At 40.2% G+C, this 13,517-nt stretch overlaps 1 protein-coding gene across 1 annotated transcript; it reads right to left on the bottom strand.

The window, feature by feature from the left end:
* Positions 1-1,142: 1,142 nt before the first annotated feature.
* Positions 1,143-12,493, bottom strand: LOC307245536 (stomatin-like protein 2, mitochondrial). Its single transcript, XM_080021172.1, has 10 exons — positions 12,353-12,493; positions 10,294-10,446; positions 9,716-9,815; positions 9,405-9,463; positions 9,188-9,289; positions 8,316-8,450; positions 8,050-8,194; positions 4,473-4,552; positions 3,361-3,489; positions 1,143-2,807 (listed from the first exon to the last, which is right to left on the bottom strand). The coding sequence occupies exons 1-10, from the start codon at positions 12,392-12,394 to the stop codon at positions 2,700-2,702; spliced, it is 1,053 nt and encodes a 350-aa protein (XP_079877298.1). The 5' UTR covers positions 12,395-12,493; the 3' UTR covers positions 1,143-2,699.
* Between the last annotated feature and the right edge of the window lie 1,024 nt (positions 12,494-13,517).

Here is a 13,517-nt window from a genome sequence, read left to right as displayed (position 1 = left end):
AGGGATGGAACAAGAGCAAACAGAGGCAGGAAATAGTTTAAATAAACACTGCACCCTGTTGAACAGGAAAAATGTGAAACCTTAACGTTCATAAGCAAATAAACTGATAATTAACGCAGGGTTTGAAGAAAAGGTTGGTAGGTAGGTAGATGGATAGTTAGGTAGGTAGGCTACATGCCAACAGTAACGAAAGAGACTAGAAACCGGAAGCTGTGTTGCTTCCTACTGGCAACCTGCTGTAGTTGATGACATTACGCTCTAGATGTACTGTGGCGATCACAATAAAGTAGTTCAAAATAAAAATGTTGAAATTTGGACATGTTATTCAAAACATGTCCAAAATACATGTTACTATGTTGTGAGATTTAAAATATTTTTAAACGTTTGCCCCATTGGACTGAATTAAAGCCCAATGAGAAGCTGCAGTAGTGCTATTGTTTTAAATAATAAGCTCATCAGGTTGCTGATATAAAAAGTTATAAATGATAGAAGTCAAGATTTTAGACCTGTAGTGAAAAACAGAAAACCAAAACCTACTTGAACCTTTATCCTGGATTCACTGTACTGCAATTCTAGTATTTAAAGGTCAAGATGAGACTTTGGGAGACAGAGGTTGATAATATACATAACATTTATTTGCAGTTTTCCGAACAACGTTGGCATTTTCTCTCTGGTTTGGTCAAGTTACCCACCAGTTCCAATCAGTGTGAACAGACCAGTAAACAAACAGTTTGCTTTTTGGTGGATCATATTTCACTCTCTGGTCAGTTTGAGTATTTTTAATAAACTTGAGCTTAGAGATCCAAGTTTCTGGTTCCACTGGAAACCATCTGCCGTTTCAGTTCAACACATTCAGAATGAAGTGACTCCATTGAACAGAAAAAAAACAACAAAAAGAAAAAAAACCAAAAAAAAAACCCGGAAACAATGGAAATTACATTCACCTCCAAATCGTGCTGCAATTTTCACATAACCTGGCTGCCGCTAGCATTAGCGAGCTTCGATGAAACTGAAGAAAGTCCATTTAAATGAAGAACAACAGATCGAAAAACTTCACATTCCAGCTTTTCGGGATTGGCTCCTTTCACTTAGTCGTGCTCCGATTGCGGAATTACGATCCTGCAAAAACTCACAGTAGAGACTTGTGTAACAACGCTTTATTTAATAAGCCCCACATTTTGCAATAAAATTGACTCAATTGGACCTTTATTTTGATATAACACCTGTATTTTGTAATAATTGGACAAATTGTAATAACTTTAACCTATATGATCATGTAATGACTGCATTACGCAATAACTTGACACAATGTAATACATTAAGCCTCTATTATCATGTAATTAGACCCATATTTTGTAACTAACTTAACTTGCCACATTTAGTTATAAACAAGCGACAATAGCGTCACCTTTTGTAATAATTTATTACATAATTACATTAACTGAATTATTACATATTCATCACAAAAACTTGCAACACCGATAATATGTAATAACCACCAATATGTAACATTGCATTACATTATGTAATGGTTATTACATTATGAAACAGGTTAGAAAGAAATCAAGAAATAACGTATTAGAAATCATCTAATACGTTATTAAATCATCTAATACGTTATCACAAAATGTTCAAGAGGCTACTATTACATAACAATAAAGGTGAAATATATTATTGTGTCAAGTGAATACATAATGTGTAACCCTCACCAGACGGGGCTTTAAATCTTTAGAGCTCCAAACTGGACCTACATTCTATATCAAATTAACTTGGGAAAAAGTAATTTTTCTGAGCCGTTCCGAGGTCTGACTCCCCATGGTGACATGGAATCTCTCCTTTTCCCTGTCGTTTCTTTCCCTCAGTCGTTCAGTTCAGGGGAAGTCTATCGCTCCAGGCGAGAGGTCCATTTGGAAAAGTTCTTCCAAACCATTTGGAGGATGTTCAAAAGACCAGGGTATGAGTTTAATAATATCAATAATTTGCTTGTGTTGACGTTAGAAAACTCGTTAAGGCTTTGTCCATAAGGATTTAAGTGAAATTATTTATTTTTTATTGAAATTTAGACTTCTAAGATGATACTACGAAGATTCTGCACTTTAATTTCTAAAACTGATTTCTTGAAAAACTAAATCCCAATCTATCAAAATGTGCAGTTTATGGCTGTTGTTTTGTTGTCAATATTGAGAAATTTGCTACATTTTGAAGTCATTTCAATTCAATTCCAAAATCAAATTTTAAATAACTTAAAAAAAAAAAAAAAAAAATGTAAGCACATTTTTTTAAGTTATTTCAACTGCCATCTGTCCGTCAGCAATATTGTTGTCAATATTTAGACACCAGTTCATTTTCCAGCGTAGGATTTCATTGAAATGAACTAAAATAACTTCAATTTTGAAATAACATTAGTAAATGATTTGTCATTTCCATTAAAAGTTATTTCAATTCAAAATTGTCGACATTTTGACGATAAAGAAAGTGTTTTGTTTTTTTTCCTCCCTCCTATATCTCAAATGATCTCGTATGATAAATTCTCTCTCCATCACACCAACAGACTTGCACTTCCAGACAAACAAGCCTCCTTCGAAACAATTCACCTGGAGAGTCAAAACAAGCAAATTATTATTATTATTATTTTGAACGTCTGGGTCTCTTCCTGCTCCCTGGTCTATAAGATCAGTTGCAGTGTCCCTGCATTTCCATCAGGGGAAGTTGTTCGGCTGCTGCTCGGGCGGCTCGGCCACTTCCTCTCCCTGTTTCCTGTCCGCTCCGTCCTTCCCCTTTGACAGTGTCCCATATATGGCCATGGCCTGCAGGGAGAGACAAAGGTCAGCAGGGGATGTTAATCGCAAGAAACTTCTATCCATCCTTCCTGCCTTCCTTCATTCCATCCTTCCATCTATCCATCCCACAGTCATCCCCTCATTCCTTCCCACCTTGCAAACTTCTTTCCATCCATCCTTCTCTTCCCCATTTTTCATCTTTCCTTCCTTCTATTCACCCACCCTTCCCACCCTAAATACTTTCCATTCTTCCCTCATCCCATCCATCCTGTCAATCCCTTGTTTCACCGTTCTTTCCATCTATCCTTCATCCAGCCGTTCTTCTTCCCTCGTTCCTTTCCCTCCATCGATCTTTCCTCCAACCTTCCATGCTTTCTTTCCTTCCGTCCTTCCTTCCTGAAGTACTTCCCACCTTCCATCCTTCATTCCTTCCATTCCTCCTTGCTTCCATCCTGCTTTCTTTCCTTACTTCCCTCATTCCATCAATCCTTCCTTCCTACCAATCCCATCCCTGGTTTTTAAAGTGAATAAAGCTGTGTGCTATGGTGAAGTGGATGCAGGTTGTTGTCATGGTGATTACCTGGGTGACCATGGTGCTGACATCACCGGTGTTGGTGGGCAGCAGGACGGTGTTGGAGCGCTTGGCAAGGTTGGAGAACGCCGCCACGTATTGCTCTGCCACACTGAGGGCCGCCGCTGAGGCGCCGCTCTGCACACAATAAACATTTTATAAAAACCCTTAATATTTATTTTTTATAATTTATTTTCACAACATGAAAACATAAAGAACAATGTTTTTTTTTTTTTTTTTTTAAACCTTTGAAATATTTTTTTGTAATTTTATTTTTAAGACTAATCATTTATTAAGTATATACATATGGAAAAAACACATCTTATAAAAACCCTTTACATATTTAAAAGTATTTTTCATAATTTTAATGAAAAAAAACCCCACACTTCTTATAAAAAAAAGCAAAAACTAATAATTAAATATATTTTTAAAATGAATTTTCTATATAGTTAATTTTTTTTTTTGATTTTCATTTATCAAATATATACATACTGAAATAAACATCCTGTAAAAAGAACAAAACCCTTTCTGTCATTTTTTTTTTTTTTTTAATATGATAATTTCTAAATGATTATCGCATAAAATATTTTACATTGATCTATAGTAAGTTTTTCCTGCTTTCTATGCGTAAATAGAAGGAAACAAGTTTAATCCACACACACACTGTGTGGATTCAGTTTGTTCAACACACAGTGAGTGAGGGAGGACATCCTCGTAGTTTATACTGTACTGACTTGAAAGTAAAACAAAACAAATTACTTTTTTTCCGGAGTGACTCAGGAGTGAGTCATTTGAAATAACTGAATGAATTGTTTGCGTGTCTTGCATCACCATTCCCAAAAGTCAAAATGAAACCGTCATCCCAACATGACTCAGTGAGACTAAGAGTGGGATATACTGGTTCTGGGTGTCTGTCTACTTATTGGGTAATACACTGGAAGGAAGTAATACTGCTGTGTGTAATGTGTGCGTCACACACACACACACACACACACACACACACACACACACACACACACACACACACACACACACACACACACACACACACACACACACACACACACACACAGTTTGAGGCCTTCATCCAAACCAGACGAGTAGTTTATAACATGTTTTACCTGTCGTGTCAGCGCCTCCGACAGCAGATGGATGGCCTTGGCTTTGGCTTGGGCCTTGGCTAGGATGGCCTGGGCCTCACCTGCAGGAGACAGAGGGCATGCTGGGAAATCTGACGCTAACATTTGGACGCGACCAGCGTTTGGCTTTCATTCTGTTGCTCAGCGCCGCTGATCCACCTACGCATGCGATTTACCAAGTCCCGAACATCCCTTTCCATTTACGAGTTGACTACTTTGTTTCCCGTTTTCGTTTGCTTTCAGTTAAGATGCAACTTCTCTTTTTCTTTTGCCGGGCATGCTATCAGCATGCTGGGCATACAACACAAAGTATTTGTATGCCATTGCATTTAGGACAGAATTAATCTGTAAGTGGAGTTCAACTTCGCGACCTGCAGTACCACTTTTTATTTAAATTCTTAAATCATCAAGAACTGCTGCAATAACTCTGTCCTGTGGACGACCTGTGGAATGACAAGAGCACAGTTTTTTTTTTTTTTTTTTTTTTAACACAGAACCACCACCAACCCCCCTCTTTGGAGAACCATCTTGCCATGTTTTGGTCTTTAAACAACTTATCACTACTCCAAGAGGGGGAGAATCACCGCGGGTGAGACAAATCAACATAGAACCAAACAACATGTACATGGAAAAACACAGGCATAGGATTTTGTCAGATGACGACATGTATCGGCAAGTGGCCACTTCCTGTCATAGTTATGCAGTAAATGAGGGAGGAAAGGAGAGGGATGTAACTAGGAGGGTGTTGGGGGTGTGTGTGTGCCTGTGATGAGTCCGCCTGTATGTGTGTGTGTGTGTGTGTGTGTGTGTGTGTGTGTGTGTGTGTGTGTGTGTGTGTGTGTGTGTGTGTGTGTGTGTGTGTGTGTGTGTCCACCGGTGAATGTACAGGACATGTCCCAATTGGTTCTGGTGTATAAGGTCGGTATTATATTATATCGCCTTATATTATATCGGAAAAGGCCCCACAGCCACCCCTCAGTCCCGCGGCCGTATAGCCACTCCACGACCGCAGAAAGCCCGGAGCACCCTGCCCTGCAGCCAGAGAAAGACCCTCCAGCCCCCAGAGAAGCCGGAAGCCCGCGGTGCAACACCCACGCACGGCCCCGAGGAGCATGACCCAGTCCCGGAGAGCGCGAGGAGACCCTGCTCCCCTGAGCCGGCGGGGCCAATGCCCACCAATACCCCACGCAAGGGCGAGACGCCTCATCCAGCCACAAGCCCAGAGCGTGTAAGACGCAACTTTGATTATCAGCCATTACTTCAGTGTAACTTCTGATTTGACTTTTTAGCACCTTAGTATACATCGAATAGTTTGCCATTTCGGACGCACGACTCTAAAAGTTATAGTCTGTGATTCTTCTTGGTTTGTTCAAGTTATGATTGATTAGAGCTCCCTCTCGTGGCCTGAAATGGCCTTACTGCATCCAAAATGGTATATTAGAACACTATCTTATGAGTATTTTTATACTTTTGTAGTACGCAATTTTGAATGCAGCGAGTTCTGGTTAATCATAACCTGATCAAAAAAAACAAAAAAAACCCAAGAAGAATCACAGATTGTAACTTTTAAACTCGCGAATTGCGCATCCGAAATGGCATACTATTCGATGTACGCTATGGTTTAAGACAAACTTAATCATTATCCAACTGGAGGTCTTTGCTTTTCCATTTGGCCTGTCGGGATAATGACTTTATTGAATTATTGTACGATATATGGACATGACCTCGATAATTTTTCCGACCTCGATAATTGCCCGTTTTTACATGCATGTTTGTTCACATAAGAATGTCACCAACATTTGCACTGACATGATGCCAGAATAAACAGCAGGGTTTCCCTTCCATTATAAGATTTGTGCACGGTTCGTTTGTTTTTTTTTCTTTTATAAACACGCTACTCCAAGTATCAACATGACAAAACCTAAACAGTACGGCATCAGAAGAATCTTCCGACATTACGATCGCCTCCTTTTCTTTTGAAGTTTTCACAGTGACCACAATCATAGTCACTGGCTAAGTTTTATCTATGTTAGAATCCACTGTGGACTCTCCGCCGCTGTTACTCCTACAGATGCTGCGTTCAAGCCACGTGGGAATGTACGGTCAAAACAACGTGCTGCTTTACCCTGCTCGTAACATTAATCTGTTTTTTATATCCATAACTACTCGACTTGTATTCTAACTTATGGAAAAATAAATTTGGAAATGGCTTTGAGCAAAAAGTGACGCTAAATGACGTAATGTAGTTTATAAAGTTTTGTTTTTTGTGAAGTTCATAAAACACGTTATGGAAGGAACTATGAGTTACAATACATATAATGCAATAAATACAAATGGGAAAAAGATTAATAAATACTACAATCTACATTAAGGTTATTACTTGCATTGTCAAAACCATTTTACAAATGAATTTAACTGAGCCAAATGAACAGACAAAAACAAACTATGCCGACACATGTTTTGCCGCATTTCTAGCCACGCTGCTTCTGTCCTCTCGTCTGCTGTGTTGGAGTTATTTGAAAGGGTGTTCGTTCATTATTATGCTGTTATCTTATTGTTATATCAGTGGCAGAAAATTGTCTTAAAATGACAATAATATCTATAATATTAATATTTGGTTTCTTGGGATTGTCTTTTATTCAGGTCATGATGGACGAGTGCTCCCTCTGGTGGCCTGAAATCACAGACTGTAACTTTATGACTCGCTACTATTTGATCTATGGTTTAACACACAATAAACACGTTCACTGTCTAATTTGACTTACTAATAGTACACTACTAGCACGCTATTTTGGATGCAGTGAGAGTCTTAAAGATAAAATTTGGGATTTCAGGCCACACGAGGGAGCTGTAGTCCATCATAACCGTATCAAAACAAACCAAAAAGCTAAATCAAAATAGAGTCCTTCCATCTTGTAAAAACAATAGTCCAGTGTTTTGGCTTCTTGTTTTTTTTTGATGAGGTTATGATGGGCTAGAGCTCCTGCTGGTGGCCCAACAACACAATTACTCATCAAGTGTTGGTCCTAGTTTTAGACTCTTCAACTTCAAAAAATTCTAGGTACACTTAAAAAGAAGTGGAAGTTTTGGAGGAAAAATAAATGTTCAGAACAACATAAGAACAAATTGACGTGGTGATTTGGGTTCTTGCCATGTTCTCTGCGCAAGCCCCAGAGGCAAACTTTCGTCTTTCTCTCTCTCTGAGAGCTCCCTTTGTCGCGATTGGTCCAAATGCCATTGGGTCACGGCAGCGGACGGACCTCAAGCTCCCTTACCAGGTCACTCAACCTCCTTTTCCCAGGTCAACAAGCTGTTTTTTTCCAGAGCCGCAACATTCGGAGCATGTTTGATAGATACCTCATCTCCTCAAATATTAACCGGTACTCAAATAAAAAACGGTCAACAAGCCTGCTCCGGTGGTTCTAAGGTCTTTCTTTCTCCCATCTTTTTAAGTGTACCTCCTGCTTTAGTTCCAGAACCTACAGCACACTGACAATATTAGTCTAGTGCCTCTAGCGGTGGAAAGCAGAACACAGGAATGATGAATTAACTCCCCTACCAGCCGCCATGTTGATCTGCTCCTCCCTCTGGCCCTCGGACGCCAGGATCTGGGACTGCTTCTGGCCCTCCGCCACATTGATAGCTGCGTCCCGCGTCCCCTCCGACTCCAACACCGTTGCCCTCTTCCGGCGCTCTGCCTCAACCTGTGACAGGAGGTGACGTCCTTGATCTTATCTTCCTGACATGCTTCTGCATGGACTCCTTGACGTGGGAAGGGACCCGGATGTCCATGACTTTATCTTAACCTTATCTTATCTTACTGACCTGCATCTGCATGGACTCCTTGACACGGGGAGGGACCTGGATGTCCTTGATTTCGTATCTCAGGCAGCGGATTCCCCACTCGTCAGATGCCTGGTTGATGGAGTGAACGATGTTGGAGTTCAGGGACTCTCTCTCCTAAGGAAACAGAGGAAAATAATCCACATGTTACGCCGTGAAAGTTACAGTTATGTTATTACGTTCAAACACCTTAGTAACGGTAAAGGAGTAAAGGAGGTGAGAGTAGGGGTGCAATGACCCACTCAGCTCAAACAGCAAAACAACAGCTCGCACAATATTTAACAAACGACTTCAATATTTTTAAAGTCTGAATGGAAAGAAATGTATTCCTTCTGTTAAACGTGCAAAAACAATCACTTAAAGTTTAACAATTACGAGTGCAATATTTCTGATCGGAGTTTCACTTGAAGAAACTGTCTCAGCCCCTCCACGGTGATCTGAATACTACCCGTGCGCTCCCTGGTGGAGAAAACTGAAACTGCCGAGGGGAAACTGACTAGATAGCTCAAAAGGTTTAATGACAAGAGCAAGAATACAAATAGTAAAAACTGGCAATATACAATACATCTGAATGTCAAAAAAAATAATCAGAAACAAGAAACCTGAAGAATTTGGCAATCGAAAATAAACCAAAAATGCACAAAAAAACAATCAATGTAAAAACGTTTACCCCCTCGCAAGTCCTAATTCATTCATTTCCACAGATAAACAAATAACTGTTCGCTCACACTTGAGAACGCTAACAAAATATCAAAAATCAGTCAGGAAGGACGTCTTTTCAAATTGATTGCAAAGCCATCACATTGTCACTCCCCTAATTAGCAACAGACGCTGAGCGGCAGCCATTTTCTCACCCTGAACACTTTATCCAGCGTCAGTTTTCCCAGTTCAGATCTCATGGTTGTCTGGGCCAGCTGGGTCACTGCGTACTCTGGGTCCTCCACCCCGTAACTGGCCTGGACGGAAGGAAGATTAACGCTGTGCTGGGTGGTAATAATCACTTTATACATATATAATAATAATAACTCTAATTTACTAGTCATTACTCATTTATTAGCATGTCCAAAGTACCTTGAAAGGATCCAGGATTCGGAGGTAGAGAACTCCATCAATCTGCAGCGTCACGTTGTCTGGAGAAAAACAGTGAATAAAAGATGTTCTAATTACAAAAAGTAAAAGAATTATGGTAAAAACAAGAATATACAGTTTTAAAAAAGGACAGAAATGTATGCAAACACACAATTATAAAGTTTATATACCAAACATGAGGTAGAATGGAAATGTCTGGATTAAATTGTAATTAAAGTATTATTTAACTAAAACGTTTTATATGTATATATAAAGAACTAGATGATTGGGATCAAAAACATGGCGCCACTCACCCAGAGACACTGCAGATTGTTCTGGAACATCGATCACAATCTCCTTCAGACTCTGGACGTAACGAATCCTGTCCAGGACCGGGATCAGGAAGTTTAATCCCTGACAGAAGGAGGGAGGGGAGATGAGGAGGCAAAGAGAGAGAGAGAGGGTGGTTAGGGTGTGATCACACTCCTTAGGTAGGGAGCAAACGCTTGCCAAAATCTGGCAATCATTTCGCCAGTTTTGGCAACAAAAACCTTATGCATGGTTTCCAGAAATAATTTATATTAATTAAGATATTTCCCCCCCTTTCTTGATATCACCCTCATAATACTGAAATATGGATTATAATTATATATGACCATCATCACTCATGATGAGAAATTTGGCAACCATTTTGTCAGTCTTGGCAACCTGAACCCGTTGCATGATTGCCAAAAATAAATTATGTTAATTAAGATGTTTTCCCCTTCTATTCACTCTATTAATACCAAAAAATAGAATTAGAATGGCAACGAAAACCCAATGCACGGATGCCCACAACCACCTGTAAAAGTTATTTTCCCCTGAGATGACAATAATAAAGGATGTAGCGTACGGGGACCAGGATGGTGTGAAAGCGGCCCATCCTCTCCACCACCCAGGCTTCCTGCTGGGGCACAAACAGCACCACGGTGTTCAGCGGGAGGCTGGACGCCCATCGCTGCTGGACCGAGGCCCGCCATAGCCCGGGGCCTGCCGGACCAGAGCCCTGGAGACAGATTGGAAGAAAAATAATTATAATAATCCTCCACAAAAGGGATTGAGAATGTCTATGTATTGATGTTACGATGATCATCCTATAATATGTATGTGTTTATAAAGATAAAAATATAATAAACATAAAAATATATTTTGAAATATAATATAATAGTATAAAGTATAAGTTTATAAACTCATGCTGCGTTCAGTTAAACTCGGAAACCAGAATAAGGGTTCCTTTGCACCTAGAAGTTGGATTTCTCAGGGTTCCAACATCATTGGAACGCAGCACTAGTGCATGCGCACAACCCACACACACACACACACACACACACACACACACACACACACACACACACACACACACACACACACACACACACACACACACACACACACACACACACTTAGGGATATTCGGCTTTCGGGTGAAATTTCAGGATGAACCTAAAATGCACTTAATTTGATCTTCTTCTAATCTTATTCTTGCAACAGAGATACAGAGAGACTGGAAGAGTCACGGAAAGGCATAGAAGTGGACGTCCTTTAGCCACATCCCACACTGATGAGCGCTTCATTGTGAACAGTGCCCTGTGGAACCGGATGATGAATGCCACTCAACTCCAGGCACATTTAAGGGAGGTGAGAGGCACCCAAGTGTCACGTCAGACCATTCAAAACCGTTTCCATCAGCGTGGTCTGCGTGCTAGACGACCTGCAAGGGTACCTGACCACACCACCAGGCACAGCCATCATCGTCTTGCACGGGCCAGGGAGCATTTACGCTGGACGAGGGACCAGTGGCCTCAGTGCTGTTCTCTGGTGAAAGTCCATTCACGTTGAGCAGAAATGATGGCCGCCAACGATGTTGGAGACGTCAAGGAGAGCGCTACGCATCAGCCACTGTTGTCACCAGAGGAGCCTTTGGTGGTGGTGGTGTTACAGTGTGGGCAGGTGTGTCTAGTCAATACAGAACTGCCCTACACTTTGTGAATGGTATAGTGACAAGCCCATACTACCTGAATAACATCATTAATCCAGTCATTGTGCCCCTGCATGAACAACACAGGCCTCATTTCATCTTCATGGACGACAATGCTCCAGCTCATGGAGGTGGCATCATTAGGGAACGGCTGCTGGAGACTGGGGCACCTCAAATGGAGTGGCCTGCACCTTCTCCAGACCTGAATCCCATAGAAAACCTATGGGATCAGCTGAGTCGCCGTGTAGAGGCTCGTAACTCTGTACCCCAGAACCTCAATGACCTGAGGGGCGCCCTTCAAGAAGAGTGGGGGGCCAGGCCTCAGCAGACAATAGGTCGACTTGTGAACAGCATGAGACGTGGTTGTCAAGCTGTAATTGATGCTCAAGGGCACATGACAAGTTATTGAGACATTGACATTTTTTGTTGTGGTAAACCCACCACTGTTGTTGGCTTTTGTTTCAATCAATTGTTTGAGATGAGGAAATCACCATTGCATGCTTCTACTTAAATGCTCTACTTTCATGATATAATGTCACTGTAGCGTGAACTTTTTACATTTTCCATAAATTTCACCCAAAAGCCAAATATCCTGAACTTTTTGTGAGTAGTGTGTGTGTGTGTGTGTGTGTGTGTGTGTATATATATATATATATATATATATATATATATATATATATATATATATATACAAACACACACTTCATTGATTTCTTCATATTGAATTATTCGTTATTCCTAATTAAACTTAGATTTTAGACCTGATTTTTAATATTTTTGGCGAATATTATTTCAAAATATTAAAAATTATTTGCAATATTTATTGACAGTCACGAAACTTTACTTACAGGCTACTGTGAACCTCTCTGCAGAGAGCAAGCTGATAAGCATGCTAAGCTATCAAACCAGATAAAAACAGGCTTTAACACCATACCTTCAGTAGGACTCCACCCGCCCGACACAAGGCCCGCAGCATGTCTCCAAATTAACACAGAGCTTATTGATTATTACAGTTTATTTCTGAATGCTCATGGTGGGGTTAGCAGGTTAGCAGGTTAGCTGGTTAGCTGGCTACTGCAGGTCATGGCTGCAAGCCGCTTCCGGGTGTTCCTCTGGTAGAGAGTCACAGTGCTGTAGCGCCGACTAGCGGGTTGGAGCTACACTGATTGATGGACAACAGTCGACAAGTTCAAGTTCAAGGTCAAATAGTCGTCAGTAATTATAAAAGTAGTAACTCAACTCAATTATAAAAAAATGAAATGTACAAATCAACAAATAAACACTCGTACTTTTCATACCGGAGTATATTCAATATGATTTTATTACAGGAAGTAGGTCTCACATTTTCGACCTAAGATTTCAAGATTTCAAGATTTTAAAGATTCAAGATGTTTATTTGTCACATACATATACATACATGCATACATACATGTATTGAAATGACATTGCAAAACGCCCCGGAAATTATGCACAATAAGTACTAACTGGCAAAGTAACAAACTAATTAACTAACTAACTAAAGTAACTGATTCCGAAAACATAATTCAGTTAGAAAGTCAAATAAAATAAGAGTAAAAAAGGTAATATACTAAGTAGGAATACAAAATGCAAATAAAAGGAATTCATTATTATGTATATACAGATTTATACAAAATACAAATAAAAGGAATTCACTATTATGTATATACAGATTTATACAAAATACAAATAAAAGGAATTCACTATTATGTATTAACAGATTTGTGCAGTAAAGTGGCAGGTAAATAAAGTGAGGGAGTGTGTGTTGAGATATACAGTACAGTATACAACAGTACGACAGAGCAATACAGTAACACAGAACAGCAATACAGCACAGTATGCAGTAACCTAGTACAGTGATAAAGTATGCAGTACAGTATACAACATACAGTAGAGTACTCAGTTAGGGCCCCTGGTGAGTTCAGCGTTGACAGTCCTTATGGCTTGCTAAAGAACTCTGTCTCAGTCTCTCTGTCCACGCTGCGTGACTGCGACCACAGCAGCTGGAACAGTCTGTTGCTGGGGTGGTGAGGATCCTTCATGATGCTGCGGGCTGCTTCTACACCTCCTGGTGTAAAAGT

This window comes from Zeus faber (genome assembly GCF_960531495.2).
Source record: "Zeus faber genome assembly, chromosome: 2".
Classification (NCBI taxonomy): Eukaryota; Metazoa; Chordata; class Actinopteri; order Zeiformes; family Zeidae; genus Zeus; species Zeus faber.
Note: the sequence above shows the minus strand (reverse complement) of the source record. Positions and strands in the feature narration are given on the sequence as shown.

Coding starts and splice junctions, on each gene's coding strand:
- LOC307245536 (XM_080021172.1), bottom strand. CDS start 12,394: ATGCTGCGGGCCTTGTGTCGGGCGGGTGGAGTCCTACTGAAG. Junction 4,553..8,049: donor GCAGATCAACATGGCGGCTG/GTAGGGGAGTTA, acceptor TGTCTCCTGCAG/GTGAGGCCCAGGCCATCCTA. Junction 3,490..4,472: donor CGGAGGCGCTGACACGACAG/GTAAAACATGTT, acceptor TATTGTGTGCAG/AGCGGCGCCTCAGCGGCGGC.